Raw genomic sequence first — 19,149 nt, 5'->3', positions numbered from 1 at the left:
ACCTTACAGCCAATGCTTGTGGATAGGATCATAGGTTGATACTCGAGAAGCTGCAGATGATCTGAATACCGAACAACGTTAAGGAGGAAAAGAAAAAAATACTTGTAGTTTCAAAAATCTTCAACCTCGATAAGATCGCAATAGAATATTTGAGTGAGAAAGAGAGAGACAACATCTTGGATCAAATACGATACCTCCACTGTTCTCGATCAGACCGATCACAATGCTCGACTTCTCTCCACCTTTGTCTTCCATTCTCCTTTTCTAGCCGATTATAACGGTGACTTCTACCACTGCAGAAAGGATATACATGTCTTGTTAGTCGTTGCATCGGGTATTTATCGTGGGATGTAGGAACTTGATCTAATAGGACGAATATCCACGGCCATGATATAGGATACATGACCATTACATCGGAATCTACGTTCTTGCCTATATGTACAGATCTAAAACCTTTTGTGTATACCGACCATGGCGGGAAACGGAAAAAGATACTCTTCAACTCATCGTCAGACTTTCTTTGAAATCTGAAATCCACAAAACCCTAACCGAAGCGAATGCTTGCAGCCATCTGCCAACGTTATCTACGGATAGTGGCGGGAAACGGAAAAGGAGATTCCTCAACTCATCGTTCAGACTTTCTATGAAATTTGAAATCCACAAAATTTTAACCGAAGAGAATGCTTGCAGGCTTGCAGCTTACGATATATACCGATGATGGCGGAGAACGGAAAAAGAGACTCCTCAAGTCATCGTTCAGACTTTCTCCGAAATCCGAAATCCACAAAACCCTAATCTTTGAAAGCCTGCATGCATCTGCAATATCGTAACCCGCTTCCTCCTCTCATCTCCTTCTCTCGCTTGTATTTCCACAAGGCGCGCGTTACCCGTCTCCACGATGACGGACGCTGATATCTATCGAATTCCGCGATGACGGACGCTGATATCTCCACGCCGCATGGAGAGATGCAGAAAAGATTGGAACTTGGGAGAGACGAGGAACATACGAAGAAGAAACGGTGGAAGGCGTCAATAATTTTTGTAAAGTGCAATGGTTTTTATGCTTTTCTTTTTCTTTCAGTTTCTAAAATCTAATTTCTTGATATCTTCCTTCCTGCTGTTAACGGTAATATGATCATGGAACTGACCGGCGTATCTTCGCAAGTTCCACTTTCCCAACTGTCGCACTTCCATTTGTGTGGGAATAATATCTTTCTATTTTTCTTTCTGTTGAATTCGGATATTCTTTTAATATTATTAACGAGTTTTTTTTTCTTTCTTTTTCTCCGAGATTTTGGGTCGGGCAGGGCTTTCACCTGGTATAAACATAAAATATTAGGCACGGACAGGAATTTGGCCGGGGCCTACATTTTAAGCCTGAGCCGGCCCCTGAGGCCCGAGCCCGAGCCCGAGCCCGAGCTAATGCCTAAACTAAATTGATTTCAGAAGGGTCGGCGAACTGGAGGAGTGGAGGAGATAGAGAGAGAAAGACCTGATAGGGTTTTCTGTCACCGGTTGTCGCTTGTCCGACTTCCATTGTAGATGCCACCGGCCGTTGTTAGGGAATGGGGACACCGCCTCTAATCTGAGATGTGCTAATGTATATTTAAAAATTAGAGAATGAGAAATTGGGCACCGCCTTGCGAGAGATGATATCGCCTGTTGCTTCACCGTTTGTGGAAGGAGATGAAAGATGATACCGCTCAGGTGCACACTGCTGCTAGTGCCGGCTGTGATTTGGAAGGTTTGAAGGATATTGAATGAAATGGCCTGAGTCGGGCCAAGATGCACAGTCCATGAACAGATTTATTTTTAACCCTCTACCAAATTGATTTAACACCACACATCTCACCATGAGACTGGGACCTGCCGTGTATGAGATGTGCGATGTGTAGGAGTGTCAATTGTGGTTTTGATTTGGATCCAATCTAATCCAAACCTTATCAAATTGGATTTGGGCGGTCCATTGTAATTATTGGATTGAGTCAATCCAAAATAAATTGTTTCATATTCTTACTAGTTTGAATTGAACCAAAACCAAATTTCCAATAATCTGATCACGATGCCAAACATTTGTCCAATTTGAAATCAGTCAAAACAGAAACTAGCATTAAATCACTACTATGAAAATACTTTTACAAAAGCACTTTTATGAAAACACTTTTATAAAAGTAATTTTATGAAAAGTATTTTCACGAAAGTATTTTTATAAAAATACTTTTACAAAAGTATTTTTATAAAAGCATTTTTATACAAGTAGTTTTATAAAAGCACTTTTGTAAAAGTACTTTTACATGAAAGCACTTTTACGAAATCATTTTTACAAAAAAAAAACTTTTACGGAAGTACTTTTACAAAAAAGTACTTTTACGGAAGCATTTTTTATAGAAATACTATTATAAAAGCACTTTTACGAAAGCACTTTATAGAAGCACTTTTATGGAAGAATTTTTGCGAAAGCACTTTTGCAAAAGTACTTTTCTGAATGCACTTTTATAAAAACATTTCTATGAAAGCACTTTTACAAAAGCACTTTTATGGAAGTACTTATATAAAAGCACTTTTACAAAAGTACTTTTACAAACGCACTTCTACAAAAGTACTTTTACACAAGTCTATGGAAGTACTTTTCTAAAAGTGCTTTTTTTACGAAGTACTTCAAGAAAGTGCTTTTGTAAAGCACTTTTATGAAAATACTTTTACCAAAGTACTTTTACAAAAGTGCTTTTATATAATTTATTATATTTCATTATGTTTGGATTGGAACCAATCCAATCCATTTACATTTTAATTGATTGGATTGGATTTGGTTTGTATTGGATTTGGACTAGATTGGGTCAAGTCCATTTGTAAGTGGACTCACATTGGACTGGATTGGGTTTACCAAATCTGTCCAATTGACACCTCTAGCAATGTGAGATCATGTCGGTAGAGGGTTGGAACGTGTTGTTGGCAAGTGATCCGGACTCCTAATTTGTTGCCTTTATTGTTGATTGTGGATCACTTGCCAACAAAACACGTTCCAACCCCCTACCAACATTACCTCATATCGCACATCTCATACGTGGCGAGTCCCACTTTTATGGTGGGTCATAATCTCATAGTGAGATGTGCGGTGTTCCATCAAGTTGGTAGAGTGTTGGGACATGTTTTGTTGGTAGAAGATCTCAACTCTTTATTATTAGGGTTAAATTCTTAAACTACCCTTACACTTAGTTTGGAAGGAGTACAAATACGTAGAGTGCAAAACCTTATATTTTGTATTATTTTGAATGTATTTACATTGTACATATTTGTATTTGTAATTCTTCCAAACTGAGCCTTATGGTTTAACAAATGGACACAAATAAGGGTGTCAATGGACCGGTTTTGGATTGGGCCTCTTCTCGTCCAAAATCAATTTGGACAGATTGGATGGACCTACAAGACATATTGGATTGGACCAATCTGGTCCAAAATATTTATTAGATTGGATTGGACTTTGCCATTCCATAATAAATTTATATTGGATTGGATTGGATTAAGCCAATATCTACACCATTGAAATAAGATAAGTATATGGACAAATTTTGGGACGAAACCAATCTATCAAAACGAATTTGAACAGATTGGACAGTCCAAACATTGATTTGGGCCGGACCAAAATGGTAAAAAATATTCATGCAATTGGATTGGACCTGGTCCATTTACCATGGACCTACATTGGACTGGATCGGATTGGACCAAATGCAATTCAATTAATAGAAAAAGGCAAAATGACTTTATTGCCCTTTCATTAAGTGAATATGTGAAACCGCTATGAGGGAAAAATGTCTTTTCTTGATTTATATGTTTAGGCAAAAAGATACAAGCACATTTCACCCTCTTTAGTTATTACCTTTCACCGTTAAAGAGTAAAAGACATGGGATAAAGGGGATTGTCCGGTAACTGCTTCAAGTTCTGGAGAGAAAGAGAGAGAGAGAGAGAACTTGGATCTACAAATCTACTTTCTCTATCTCTTTCATTCACTATACAAAACCCTCTCTCATTGTCATTCCTTTTCTTTTTTTTGTTAATAGAAACCTAGAGGAGCTACATGAGACAAGGGGTAGCACGTCCCCACAAAATCAGACTTACAAGTACTAGCTAAATTCCATGGAAGATCACTAAGATTGAGACTTACTATACCTTGTTGGGTAGAAAAGGCATGATTGGCGAGCCAGTATGCCGCTTGATTAGCTTCCTGATACACGTGATTGTAGACCAAATCTTCATTTGCTCAATTCTTCAAATCTAAACACTCTTCAATGATGTTCCGTAGATTCCAGGGGGTCAATGAGCCACTTCAGACAAGAAATCACCATTAAAGAGTCACTTTCAATGATGATGGAATGGTTTGGGAAATTCACTGCCAAGTTGTGGGCCTCCCACGCAGCCCAAGCTTCCGCCATGTTGATAGTCGAAGAACCTAAGTAATAAGCCTTGTAATCTACCACCTCACCCAAAAAATTCCTAGCTATGGCTGCAACTGAGCACATCCCATTATTTAGTCGGGATGCATCAAAATTTGTTTTGATAGTACCAATTTTTGGAGTTTGCCACATAACATACTTGCACAACTTATGGGCATCAGCTCCATTCGGCTTCATATTGGTTTCATAATATTCTGTAAAGGACAATAAAGCTCTTTCAATCACCACTTGAATAAGGGTCGACACATTATTAAAAGATTTTTTATTTATATTCTTCCAGATATACCATAATAAGAATGCACACTTTTTTCTTCCATTATTTCCTCCATTTGAACTTTTCTTACCAATTTTTAGCCACCATTCCTCTAAGGAAAAGTTAGAGCATGTAGGACCCTCCAAAATGAGATTTATTGCATCCCATGTTTGATTAGCAACTATACAATTCTTAAAAATATGATCACGTTATCTGCACAAAAATTACATTTTTCATCAATACTTAAACCTCTATTTTGTAGGAGCATTTTTGTTGAGAATCTTTTATTAAAAAGTAGATAGAGAAAAGTTTTCAATTTTGGGGAACAATTTACCTTCCAAACAGTTGAGTTCCACTTTGAGTTCAAATTTTCATGAAGAGACAAGCTACATTTTAATTTATATGTAAACTTAATTGATAATTTCCCATTACAACTAAGTTGTCAAACTAATTTATCTTCTTTTTGATTTTAGGGGATAAAGATTGATTTTGTTTTCCCCTAAATATTCAAAGGAACAAAGCTACAAATTCTATTTTCTATTTTCTATCCACACACCCTTTTTTCTGATAAATAACCCCACTAAGAAGGAGATTCTCATTTTCAATCTTATCAGGTGGAATAATTTGGTCCAATGAGGCATTGCCTACCCATATATCTTTCCAAAATATGATAGATTTGCCATTGTTTATTTCCCAACATAACCCATTTTTAAGGAGATCTCTTCCCTTTATGATACCTTTCTAAGCCCATGATATACCTTTATTTTCCTTAGCATTCCAAAAATCCTCTTTCTGAAGATAATTTGCTTTAATAATTTTAACCCAAAGGTTATTAATGTTTAATAATATTTTCCAACCCAACTTTGCTAAGTTAACTTCATTAACCCATTGAAGGTTTTTTAGACCCAAACCACCCTAACATTTTGAGGTACACACCTTGTTCCAACCAATCAAATGAATCGGGTTTTTTTCACTAGAATTTGTCCATAAGAAGTTCCTTTGGCTTTTATCAATTTTCATCTATGATATTTTGGGGAAGCTTGAAATAACTCATGAGGAATTGCGGCATCGTATTCGTTGTAGCAATCAGAAAGGTCATTCTACCTGCCAAGGATAAAGTGTTATTTTTTTTCCAACTTGCCAATTTGTTATTTACCCTTTCCTTGAGATTCAAGAATGTGTCCTTTGAAACTCTACTATTTCCTATGGGGGCTCCCAAATAAATATCAGACTTTGCTTGGATTTGGATCCTCAAAAATTTTACTAAGATTTTTTGGAATCTAATTGGTGTATTTTTCGAAAATTGGAGTGTAGATTTTGAAAAGTTTGGGCACTAGCTAGAAGCCACAACAAATTTAGTGAGAATGTCTTTTATTTTCAAACATATTGTAATTGAGGTCTGAATGAATATCAAGCAGCAATCATCTGCAAACTATAAAATTGGTATTTTTGGACTTCCTTTGGCAACCTTACAACCAATTGAATTTTTCTTACCTAGAGAATTTTTTTCAAACTTCTTTGCTAACGCTTCAGTGCAAAGAACAAAAATATAGGGAGAAAGAGGATCTCCCTGTCTGATCCCTCTAGAAGGGGCAAATTCCTTCGAGGGGGTTCCATTTATTAAAATTTGATATGATACACCTTCTTTATACATTCCATAACCCAGCTAATCCATTTCTCATGAAATCCAAAATTTCTCAAGACTTTCTCAATGAATTACCATTCTAGTCTATCATATGCTTTTTCTATGTCAATTTTGCATGCAAGCATACAAGTTTTCCTTTTCTTCTTTTTCATTGTATGCAACATTTCATGAGCGATAAGAATGTTGTCATTACTCTTCCTATTTGGCACAAAGGCACTTTAATAGGGAGATATAATATTATCCAAAAAAGGCTTAATTCTGTTAATAAGGATTTTTGAAATAATTTCATAGATGACATTGCATAAACTTATGGGCCTATAATTATTTACATTTTTAGGGATGAGGGTTATAAATGTTTTGTTCAATATTAGACACAATTTCATTGTCATTCATTTTCTCCTTTATTTTGTGGTTTCTAAAAACATTCCTTCTATCCTTATTAAATGAAAACCCTCCAACCCAATTGTCTAGGAGGAATATAGGACATTAAAGATAAGGAAAACAAGGCTAATCGGGTAATTCTAGACAATTTCGGCGCCGTGTGGTAAGTTGGGAATAACTCTCCCATCCGGACTCCGATTGAGATGATTCAAGATGCGTTGGAAAGATAAGGAAAAGTTCTATAACTTTCATATTTTGAGTTGTAATAGATACAGACTGAATCGAGGTCAAAATCGGGACCTAATTATCTACAACCGGACTGCTGACGTGCTGGAGCAATTCCTTAGCCTGCAAGTTTTCATTCGGGAATTCAACACTCTCCCACTTACACGAGAACAGGGTTTTATATTAAGAGAAGGATATAAAAAGAGGAGAAAAATAGGAGATAAGGGTTCAAACCCCTAAAAGAAAATTGAAGAAGAAGGCTGCTAGGGAGAGGAGGAGGCTGCTGAATGCGGACTGTAGGAGAATCACAACAAGGAGATCGAAGACTGACGCAAAGATCTTAAGTGTATTCCTCTTTGGTTCTGCAGTTTGGTAACCTATATTCAATTATGGTTTTGAGGTTTGTCTATTGAATATTTTTCTTTCTTCCTTTTTATGCGAACCATGATTAGCTTTAATCCTGATTTGTAATTAAACTTAGGCAGATCCGATTGAGTATGTTTTGTTCTTGAGATTCTTGATTAGGGTTTCGATTTATAGAACAATTTTGGCCAAATTGTTCTTGCATCTGTGATTACTTGAACTGCTTGAGAAAGAATTAGGTAATTAGATCATCTAATCAAGAAATGGACTGAATGCATCATATAGATAAGTTGCATGGTTCGGTTGGGAATCATTCATACCTGAATTGATGACCTGCGAATTCTTGTTCTTAATGCATCTTTGGTGAGTAAAATTCTGATAGAAATATAGGATTTGTCATTCAGAGATAGGGTGGGCTGCGCTCGAGAGAGGTTGCTCATAAATTAGGGTTTCGCCAACCCAAGATTGACTTCACCTCAGTCGGATAGCTTAAATATTTGATTGCTGAATCGGTTATGTCAATTCTTGTATGCAGTGACTCTTCTTATCATCAAGAGTGGTTTGATCCGAAAGTAATTACGGTATTTTGCTTGTTCTTAATTAAATCATGAGGGGCTAGGTTTTTATTGTTAGGGATTAATACTTGATCATGCATTGATTTTCAGTCCTTAGTAAAACCGATGAGGTTTTGCTATATTGTGTTATTTGTGCTGATTACTTATCATTGATTGATCACCAATGATTCGTTCTTTAATCAAGATTATGCATCGAGAGATGATAATCGAGGTGGAACTAATAACACTTGTTCGACCAATAATTAGGTAGAGATATCATTTGTTGGTATGATTTCGTTATAGGTTTATTAACAACTTATGTTTATGCAAAGAGGATTTCAATTGAGAGAATGAGAATTCCTTGATTGTAATTCCATTTAATTAAACATAGGTTTAGCTAATCGACTCTTGAGAAAGATTGACTAGTGCTTTTATGAAACACCTTGGAATATAACAGCTCTCGTGAGATTTTATTAGTATTGAATCTTGATGATCGTGATAGGATTAATCCCTAGCAACTTTGTTATTGATTTCGTTCAAGTTCTTGTTTTGGTCATTTAATTTCCTTAATCAGTAGTGCTAGTCTAAATTCCTTAATTCGCAACCCAATAGATTATTGCTTTAAACAAGTTGAGAAGAAATTAATAGGTGGCTAAATAATTCATTCCTCGTGGGAACGATTATGTACTCCTTACTATATTACTTGCACAACTCCATACTCTTGCGGACAACGGTCAGCACGCGCGCATGCCACTAGTCCTCTTTTTCTCTCTCTTGTCTCTTTCATAGTTCTCATTCTCATTTGCACTATCACACATTCTCAGGAACCGACGAACTCAGGCACCGACGCCAGTCACGCTACTAAGGAACTCAATTGTCCCTCTCTCCGGCGGTGAGTCTTGCACTTCTCAACTTTGTACAAGTCATGCATTTCAGCCTCTATTACTCTGTAGTTTGTGCAAGTTGTTAGGTCGGGCTTCGGGCTTTTTATGAGGGCTGGGCTTGGGCCCATGTTATAGGTTCGTTGGTCAGGTTGGGCTCGGGCTTGGGCCTGAAAAAATTCTGTTGATGAAGAGAAAAAGCCCGGCCTGGCCCATGAACAGGTCTAGTAGTGACAGGGCGTCATTATATGTTTTATTTTAACGCAATATATATATTGTTTTGGATAGTTTTTAATCTTGAAAGACTCTTCCCACTAACAAATATATTGTTTTGGAGAGTGTTTTTAACTGAGTAAATTGTTCAATGTTGTGGAATGTCAATAGTAAGCTTTTTTTTTTCCAGGAAATAAGGCCCGTTTGCGCTTCAATTCTCCCATTTTTCATTATTAGAATTCATCTTGAAAAGATTGAATTTTAAGAATTTTCCAGATTCTAAAAAAGAGTAAAGCATTTAGAATTACCTGTTTCTTCTTTTTGTTTTTTCTTTCTCAGAGTTGTTTTGTTTCTTCTTTTCTTAGAGTTGTTTTCTCCAACAATGATAAATAGAGTGGTTTTCTCTAGCATAGTTGTCAATATTTTCTAAATACCACCAGCCACTAGCAATAGTTGTTAGAGTTTCACAAGCAATAATCATTAGTGAGAAGAACAAAGGAAACACGAGATCACATCGGAGTAACAACTTCCTAACATCGGAAATACGACAATCTACACTTGTTCAAAGCGAATGCTTTGAACTGTATTGATGCTGTAAGAAGAAAAGAAGAGAGAGAGGGGGTTACCGACTTTTCAACGAAGGAGGTTATGATAAATAGTCAGTTACAGTTTTACCCCTATTTTCACGTGTGACCGAGTCACACATGTTCAAAATTTTAAAGTCACGTAGCAAGAAACATAAGCATGGCCTGGCCATGGGCATGGGCTTTCAAACTAGGCCCAGGGTGCGGGCCGGGTTGGGCCAAGGCCAAGGTTAAGGCACTTATCATTAGTGCGAAGCCCGGGCTCGTTCCATGATCACCCCTATTGAAACTCTTGCAGGATAGACTAAGACTCGATACACCTATTGATGATCTCTCAATACATTTGATGTTTTTAATTTGAGTTTTGTAAGATTCTGGAAAAACCTGATACCAATTTCACTTTAGGCAAGGCCATAGCACTACTTAAACATTTTGCTATCTACTTTTACTTAAGATGTACTATGTGCAGGAAATTTAAATATTTGAATGTAGTGATAAGTCCATGGTATTGTTTTAATAGACAAACCAATAATATCCATTAAAATGTATTATGTGCAGAAACTTGAAAATTTTAATTGATTTATACCATCCATGGTACTATTCTAATAGACTGACCGATAATATCCATCTCCATTTTGATAATTTGCTACACAACTCTCTACAACTCTGTTTGAAGGAAATTCTAAAAGTGAAGATAACTTCTTTTAAGTTTATTTAGTCTATTTAGTTTTACCGTATGTTTTATTGGAAATAAGGAAGCTGATTTACTGTAAAATAAAAGGCTCATATTTTGCCCCACCATTTCATAATTCGCCGTTTTAAATCGGAGGTCCAATTTATTATCAACCACTACCGTGAAGCTAAAGGATTATGTAGAATTGCTTCACTTATTTCCATAACCATTCTCTAATATATAATTTTCTTTCATCTTTGTAAATAATATTTTTTTAGTCTTTTACTTGTACCTAAAAATTAATTAATGGCCTTTATTTGCCGAGCCTCCACATGCTTAAATTATGAGAATTCATACCATATAAATGAAGCCTAACCTCCTAAGAAAATATTTTTCTTATGAAAAAGGTTCTTCCTTGCTTTTTAGTACTTTCTTTGCATTAGGTTATGCTTGGTTTTAATACAAAATAATAATAGAAACAGAGTAATATAACCACATGTTGCAATTAAAAAAAAAAGATTGGAATATATTGGTATATTAGTCGATTTGTGTTTTTTTTTCTAGAAAATGGAACAATTTCCTAGTGGATAAATAATGAAGAGTGTAATGAGAAGAACACTCAACTTTATGAAGGTATAAAGAATCAATGTTTTCAAAACCGAATTGGAGCATACCCACTCAGATGAATTCTCAGACTGTCCCAACATACCCAGGTTTTGACCCCCACTAAGGATCTCACTGATTGGTACATCAAAGACAGCCCAATCCAACACCTAGTGCAGTATCATAATCGAGTCTAGGGGTCGGGTGTAACTTTCCAGTTTTGCCCATTAATCTTCAAGGTCCAGGGCAATACTAGAAATCTGGTTTGGTTCAAAGATTCAATTAATCCTATAATGCATGTGCCTAGGGTCTCACCATGGTGGCTGAGACAAGCCACCCCAACCAACTTGGTGGCACATCAGTGTTAGCCTTATTAGGATAGGTCTCCCCAGACCGACCCACTGGCTGTGAACATTCTAAACTAACACGAGTCTCATTATGTGTCTAGTTTAAAGGGATAACATAGAAACACAACAAATGAACATGAATCAAATATGTACTTTATTCATTTACAAAAAACTCATAATGTACATCAAACTGATTGAAGCTATGGGCATACAAAAACTGTCTAAAAATATTGATTTTTAGACTGCACTCTACCTCAGAAATCTGATTTGAACTACAGACCTACCTACAACAATTCAAAATTATAAACAACTCCACCAATTACACTCATACCAGTCCGTGAATTGACATCAATTCCGACCTGACACCTACCTCCAACTATACGGTGGAGCTAGGATTTATGAGGTGGAGTGCAGTCTAAAAACCCCAATATTTTTTTTTGTAACAAAAATGCAAATCAATTAAAATAAAAAGCAGGATATGTTGTAAAAGTTTTGACAAAGCACAAAAGCATAGCACATTCAGCATTCCCTTAAACCAGATGCACCAATAACCGATCAAACCAGATGAAACTAAAAAATCAATCTTTCACTGAGTAAAATAAAGTAAAACTTATTAAAAAAAAACATAATTCTAAGAAAACCATGTTTTTTGGAGCCACATTGATGTATGATCATAGTAAATCTTTTAAGTGGGTGTTCCAATCTTTTCTAAGGGCAATGTCTGGAAAACAACTGAAAACAATTCTTACAGACCAAGATCCAGCAATGGCAAATGCAATAAAGCAAGTCTTTCTAAAAACATGTCATTGTTTATGTATATGTCACATATATCAAAATGTAGCCACACATTTGAGTAATATACTTGTTGCTTCTCCATCATTTGATAGAGATTTCAGTAGTTGCATATATGACCGTGAAGATGAAGATGAGTTTCTAATCTTACTGCATGGCATGAGATGAGCTTCAAGGGTTATTTCAAGTAAAGGAGAAAAGCACACAAAGGAATGAAAGCATGAGTAGTTTGTTGATAGGGTATTTAAAACCATCTCTTAATTTAGCTGAATTTTTTTAAATATTTCGAGAGAGCTGTAGCAGTTCGCCATTGAAAAGAAATGGAAATTGAAGTAAAGATGAACCAAAGTACACCCAATGTGTCTATTCCAATAAAGATATTGAAGTGAACTTCATGTATATACACTCCCACAATATTTAAGGAATTTGAAAAGGAATATTCAATGGCCCTTGATTGTGATATTGTAAATAAAGTCGATGTTGGAACAACTTTTCTACACAAAGTGAAATATTCCAATAGACCTCGTGAACATAATGTTACATCCAACCCATCAAACATAGTGGTTGTATGCAGTTGCAAGAAGTTTTAGTTTGTGTGATTTTTGTGTTTGTATGCACTTCGTGTTTTATAAAAAGATTATTAAAACAGGTTCCATTATAGTATATTTTAAAACAATGGACAAGAGATGCGAAGGATGGAACTACTTTTGATTGTCGTGTAAAGTTGATCCTAATGCTGAATTTTCTATAATGCTTACAAACCTAAAGAGACTATTAGTATCTAGAGAAATATCAACATGTGCTGCAGAAGATAAAAGGCAATTCTCATAATTATTAGATGCATTTAATAATGCACGTGTAGGAGTGGAAGATATATTGAAGAGTAGGGTCTTAGATTTTGAATCTTCTAGTGTAAATGAAATGGAAATAGATAAGAAAAAAAATTGTTTGGGAAAACGAAAGAAAAAAAAGGACAATCTCATCAACATGACGTTGTATGATATTTTTTATATATATTATTATTGGAATTTTTTGCTAATTCATATTATTTACTTGGTTTGTTTTATTCCTTGTTAGGAATCACTTCAAAGTGCTAAGGAAAAAGAGGTTAACGGAAAAAAGAGGAGAAACATGAGAAACATTAAACATGATGTATTGTGATACTTCTTTTATTATTTATATACTTTTTAATTGAATTTTAATCTCATTCATATTATTTACTTGGTTTATTGTATTGCCTGTGAGGAATCACATGAAGGTGCCAAGGAAAAAGAGGTTGTTAGAAAAGATAAAAGAATAAAAAAACATCTTTAAGGATAATTTTTCTTTATTTTAAATAATTTGATAGTAACTTTTTTGTATTTTTGTGATGTTATAAATATGGTTCATATGATGTTACTACTAGAGTGGCTTTTAATCATAATGTATCCCACATGCTCAATCTGAATCACTTGGCTTTATATGTACCAAATAAAATTATTAAATGCCAATTTTCATCAAATGAGCCTGCATACAAGTTGGTTACAAGTAATTAATTCATTATTTTTTCTTGTATTTTAATACTTATTTAATATTTAAATTGATTAAATAATAAATTTCTAACATCACTTACATTCTTTTAGGCTTCATTAGCTCCAGGGGATTTACATAAAAAGTTTGTAAGAGCAAATGCACAATTGGGTCAGGTTAATATATTAAAATTCATAGTAAATGTGCACTTCAAAATGGAACTAACAAATACATTTTAAATTTATTGATTGTACAGAAATCGTTAAATGCTAACATCTACACAAAGAATTTAATTACAACTAACAAATACATTTCCTGCACAACCATGAATGCTTGCCACCACCTCATGCCATAATCTCTCTCTCTCTCGGGGCCATCTCCATAGCCACTTCCCAAAAGGGCTACATTCTTCAGCACTATGTTCCCTATCCCTAAACCCCCTTCTACCTTTGGTTTGTTAACTATCACCCATCTGATCAAGTGATCCTTTTTTACCTCTCCTGGTTCCCATAGAGTTAGGACAATATTAGAGATTGTTTTCTAGTTAAGATTCGATATGGAGAAAAGACGAGGAAATACACCTTTCAACAAGGATTCCCCAAACTAGAGATCTTCCAAGAATTTGACCTTGTTTTCTTACGAGAGACCATACATGATGCGATAAGGAAATAGGGGAAGAGTACTATGAATAGCCCTCCAAGGCGAAGTTAATGTAACTATGCACATAACTCCAGCATCCCAACCATTCTCTGAAAGCCCATGAGTGCTCGCCACAAATTTAAGCCTATGATTTTCGATATCCCACAAAACTGCCAAAACATTATGCCACCGCGTTGTGGTAAGTATACATGAGCTAACAAATAATGGTTGGAATGATGGATTATGACACAGAACTACTCTTGACTTTCCTTCGATAGCCATCCAGTGTATCCTCCCACTATTCCTCAATCACTACAAGTTTGACATTGTCTTAGGTAATAAAATCAAATAATGGGAAGGCCCTTCGTTGAGGACTCTCCATTGAAAGATCACTTCCACCCCATCTTCATCGTTCCTTCTCTTAAAAATAAAATTATTTTTGTGCTTTTTATCCCTTAGTCTCCTTTGCCTTTAAATGGAACTTTGGGCTAGTGAAGAAAACCCTTTCAACTCTGAAATTGCTTTTGTTTCTAGGCTTTTGCATGTGTTAGATGGCGTTACTCTAGATCCTCTTAAATGGGAACAAATTCAAACGCTCTCGGGTTTCTTCTAAAATCCAACTTCCAATCAAATCCAAGGGATGAAGAGTTAGAACAAACTTAGAGATTGTTTTCTAATTATGATTCGAAATGGAGAAAAGACGAGGAAATACACCTTTCAACAAGGATTCCCCAAACTAGAGATCTTCCAAGAATTTGACCTTGTTTCCATATGAGAGACCATACATGATGCAATAAGGAAATAGGGGTAGAGTATTATGAATAGCCCTCCAAGGAGAAGTTAATTTATCTATGCACATAACTCCAGCATCCCAACCATTCTCTGAGAGCACATGAGTGTTCACCACAAATTTATGCCTATGATATTCGAAATCCCACAAAGCCGTCAAAACATTATGCCACCGTATTGTGGTAAGTATGCATGAGCTAACAAATACAGGATGGAATGATGGATTATGACATAGAACTACTCTTGACTTTCCTATGATAGACATCCAGTGTATCCTCCCACTATTCCTCAATCACTACAAGTTTGACCTTGTCTTTGGTAATAAAATCAAATCATGGGAAGGCCCTTGGTTGAGGACTATCCATTGAAAGATCACTTCCACCCTATCTTAATCGTTCCTTCTCTTAAAAATAAAATTATTTCTGAACTTTTTATCCCCTTGTATCCTTTGGCTTTAGATTGAACTTTGGACTAGTGAAGAAAACCTTTTCAACTCTGAAATTGCTCTTGTTTCTTGCCTTTTGCATCTATTAGATGGCGTTACTCAAGATCCTCTTAGATTTGATGGTCATTTGTGAGACACCAGTCCTATTTGAGGAGATAAAGGGCCACTAGGTCTCTTTTTTTTTATTTTTTTTTTGCAAAACATCATGAGGGTTGATACTTCCATTTAAAACTACCCAACAAAAGCCACTACATTTGTGGGATAGGTGCAGGCCAGAACTCTCAACTTGTCACAAGAATGGACCTGGGGAGGGGAATGACCCTAACAAACATTTTAAAATAGAAACCACTAGAAAACCTACTTGAGGAGTTAGGAACCCACTTTGTTTATCCCCAACAAATCTATCAATGACTACAAGTATGACCTTGTCTTTGGTAATAAAATCAAATCTTGGGAAGCCCTAGGTTGAGGAGTCCCCATTGAAAGATCACTTCCACTCGATCTTCGTTGTTTCTTCTCTTATATGCAAATCTATTTCTGAGCTTGTTATCCCCTTGTCTCCTTTGGGTTTAGCTGAAACATTGGGCTAAAGAAGAAAACCTTATGAACTATGAAATTGCTCTAGTTTCTAGCCATTTGCATGTGTTAGATGGGGTTACTCTTGTTCCTCTTTGATTGGATGGTCTTTTGTGGGACACCAGTCCTACAGAGTGGTATAAGGGCCAGCTAGGTCTTTTGTTTGTTGCAAAATGTCACGGGTGTTGATACTTCCATTGAAAACATCCCAACAAAAAGTACTAACTTTTGGGCGAATAGGTGGACACCAAAACTCTCAATATGTCACAACTCACAAGGATAGACTCAGTGTGGGGAGTGACCCTAACCAACATATTAAAAGAGGAACTACAAGAAAACCTATCTTAATAGTTAGGAACCCATATTCGTTTATCCCCAACTGAGCTATCAAGAACCACCCCATCCAACAAATTCAAAAACCTAGAAGTGTGAATAAATTCAAGCTTTCTCGCATTTCTCCTAAAATCCAACTTTCAACCCAAAGTTGATCTCTTTTTAAGATTAGTGATGGCATAGAGAAAAGGAAACACACATTTCAACAAGGATTCTCCAAGCTAGCGATCTTCCAAGAATTTAACCTTGTTGCCAGGCAAGATATCATTGATGATGCGATTAAGAAATGGGGAAAGAGTGCTATGAATTGCCTTCGACGAAGAAGTAAGGGTAGCTCTACACAAAATTCCAGCATCCCAACCACTCTGAGAGCTCATGAATACTCACAACTTTATGTTAAAGATTTTCGCTATCCCACAAATCTGCCCATTCTCTATGCCATCGGGTTGTGGTAAGTATGCATAGGCTCACAAATAAAAGTTGGGACGATGGTCTATCACATAGAACTACTGTTGACTCTACTTTGAGACATTCATGGTATCCTCCCTTTCTTCCTTAATTACAACAAGTATGGCCTTGTCATTGGTAATACAATCGAATTTTGGGAAGACCATAGGGTTGAGGAGTCTCCATTGAAAGGTAGTTTCCACTCTATGTTCATCGTTCCTCTCTTAAAGGGAAAACAATTTTTGAGGTTGCTATCCCCTTGTCTCCTCCTTCGGGTTTTAGTTGAACCTTTGGCCAAAGAAGAATGTAGAGTTTGTTGATAGACTATTAGTGTGTCTGTGGTCCCAGCCCCAAACTATATTTTACGGTTTATTTCTTTATGTTACAGTTATGGTAGTTGGGCCGATTTGGCCTGTTTTATTTTCTTTTGTTTTAAGTAGGGGTATTAGAGTAACTCTACTTCTTTAAAGTCACAGATATAAATAAGATTTAGTGGGGCGGCCAGAACAATCCAACCGCACCCTTTCTCTTCTTTCTTCTCTTCTCTCTTCTCTTCGAACCTAGGTTGACTTCTTTTCTTCTTCTCTCTAAATTACATCAGAAAACACATTCTTTTTCTGATTTTTTTATTTAAGTAAGAAAATCATAGGAACTTTGAAATTTCTCTTGTTTCTATCATTTTGCATGTGTTGGATGGGGTTTCTCTTGATCCAAGATTGAAAGGTTGCTTTTCTCCTAGTCCCTCACAGATGTCCTTTGTTGTAAAGGAAGTTTGATGTGTTCGCATCCCCCTGAAAATTAGTGTCTTCTGCTGGGAAGTCTTCCGTCAGAGCATTAATACTAGTGATTTAATACAAAAGAAGAGACCCAACTGGTATTAATCTCTTGATTCATGTCTAATGTGCAAAAAAAAAAGAATGGCGAGACGGCTTACCACTTCCTAATCTCCTATCCATTTGTCTATTGTATTTCGGAATATTTCCTTGCTCTATTTAGATGCAAGTGGTCTCTCCCTACTAGTTTGGGCAATTTGTTTGATGGTCGATGATCAAGTTGTCAAAGGAGGAAGATTAACATGGACAATTGCACTGGTTACTATGATTTGGACTATATGGGAAGAAAGGAGTGCATGATTGTTTAAGGAAAGAGAAAGAAATGAAGAGGATTTAATGGAAAACATTATAGTGAGGGAGGCCATTGATTGAAAACAATATATTTGTTCTTGGATTTCATAATGAATGATATTCTTAGAAATTAGGCAGCAATTGCAGCCTCATCAACAAAAAAAAAAGCAAAATGCAAGGAGGGAGTGGAAATCACTGGCAAAGGGATGGATGGATGGAACTAGATTTTTACGGTAGGGGGAGTGGTAAGATATGAGAATGGACTCATTCGTGGAATGTTTTCAGGTCCAATCGGTGGAGTTCAAGAAGTTACCGGAGTATGAAACATAAAGGAGATAGGAGTTGAATAATTGGTTATTAAAGGGGCACCCATGTTACAATCAGATGGTTAACAAAAGGAAGTAAAGCAGCTTTGTGGAGTTATAGAAATGATATCAAACACTTTAAGCCTTTAAATGGTTTTCAAAGGACATGTAGTTCAATGGGTACAAGGGTTTGATAAAAGTTTGGCCTTAGGCCAAATGCAATTTGCATAGGGGACAGAAACCAGTGTCATACTCTCATTTTCTTTTAAGCTGTAATGACAACCTCTTCTCATGTTTCAGTAGTTCACTAATAAATTATGTTTATTTATTGAAAAAAAAAGTTTGTATTTGTTAGTTGTTACTGATCAAAAGAGAAAAAAATAATAATATTTTTTTAATTTTAAGCAACAAAGGAAGATTAGAACTGTAAAAGCATTGAGCAGATATCATCTACGTTACATACATCCCTACAGAGCTACTTATGCAATGCCAGGAATTCACAAAATATCGTACTAATATGGTACTACTGATAACAATTTATGTAAACAGGTGTATTTAAAAAGCATAACATTATTTTAATATTCAAAATGAACAAAACATAGCCCAATTCTTTTTAGGGTAGAAACATTGTCGAATGTACTCTACAGCCATGCACCCAAAGGTTGGGCCCAAGCAAGTAGGACATTTGAATTAATACCTAATGCTGAGACATACCTGGGCAATTATGATCACAATAGCAGTCATTCAAACTTCTACTAATCAAGAAAAATGCCATGCATCGAAAATATGGTCATATCCATAGTGAGTGGTATGCAACCATGAGACATTACAACCTGCACAGTTGAAAACAGAACATGTAATTTAACTGGAATGCATAATTATCAAAAAAAATCACTGCAATTCATGCATTATGCACACACAAAGATTTGCATAATCCAAAATAATAGATTACCACCTTCTTGACTGATGTATAAAACCTATCCACCAGCTCTGGAACTCCAACCATGCCATCCAGA

The 19,149-nt window shown here is 35.9% G+C and overlaps 2 protein-coding genes across 10 annotated transcripts in view; both read right to left on the bottom strand.

Annotated features, from left to right (window-relative positions):
• Positions 1–1,882, bottom strand: part of LOC109114253 (DNA mismatch repair protein MSH4-like) — a 103,732-nt gene extending 101,850 nt beyond the window's left edge. For 2 of the 8 annotated variants that reach the window (XR_016077476.1, XM_088889999.1), the window contains exons 1-3: positions 1,493–1,863; positions 195–1,316; positions 3–61 (exon numbers count right to left, since the gene is read on the bottom strand). Coding sequence is in view for 1 of the 8 variants with exons in the window: in XM_088889999.1 (XP_088746125.1) it covers positions 3–61; positions 195–255 (120 nt within the window). In the remaining 7 variants the exon portion in view is untranslated. Of the gene's footprint in view, positions 1–2; positions 62–194; positions 1,317–1,492 lie in introns of all 8 variants that reach the window. The other 6 variants (XR_016077480.1, XR_016077481.1, XR_016077482.1 and 3 more) reach the window with 6 other exon arrangements.
• LOC148803601 (uncharacterized) overlaps positions 1–19,149 on the bottom strand; it is a 37,741-nt gene that overhangs the window by 12,527 nt on the left and 6,065 nt on the right. For both annotated transcript variants that reach the window (XM_088889988.1, XM_088889994.1), the window contains one exon: positions 18,848–18,966. In XM_088889988.1, coding sequence (XP_088746114.1) covers positions 18,889–18,966 — 78 coding nt within the window. In that variant the 3' untranslated portion in view covers positions 18,848–18,888. The remainder of the gene's footprint in view (positions 1–18,847; positions 18,967–19,149) is intronic.

Source organism: Nelumbo nucifera, chromosome 1, assembly GCF_055504915.1.
Source record: "Nelumbo nucifera cultivar China Antique chromosome 1, China Antique-T2T, whole genome shotgun sequence".
NCBI classification, from domain to species: domain Eukaryota; kingdom Viridiplantae; phylum Streptophyta; class Magnoliopsida; order Proteales; family Nelumbonaceae; genus Nelumbo; species Nelumbo nucifera.
Note: the sequence above shows the minus strand (reverse complement) of the source record. Positions and strands in the feature narration are given on the sequence as shown.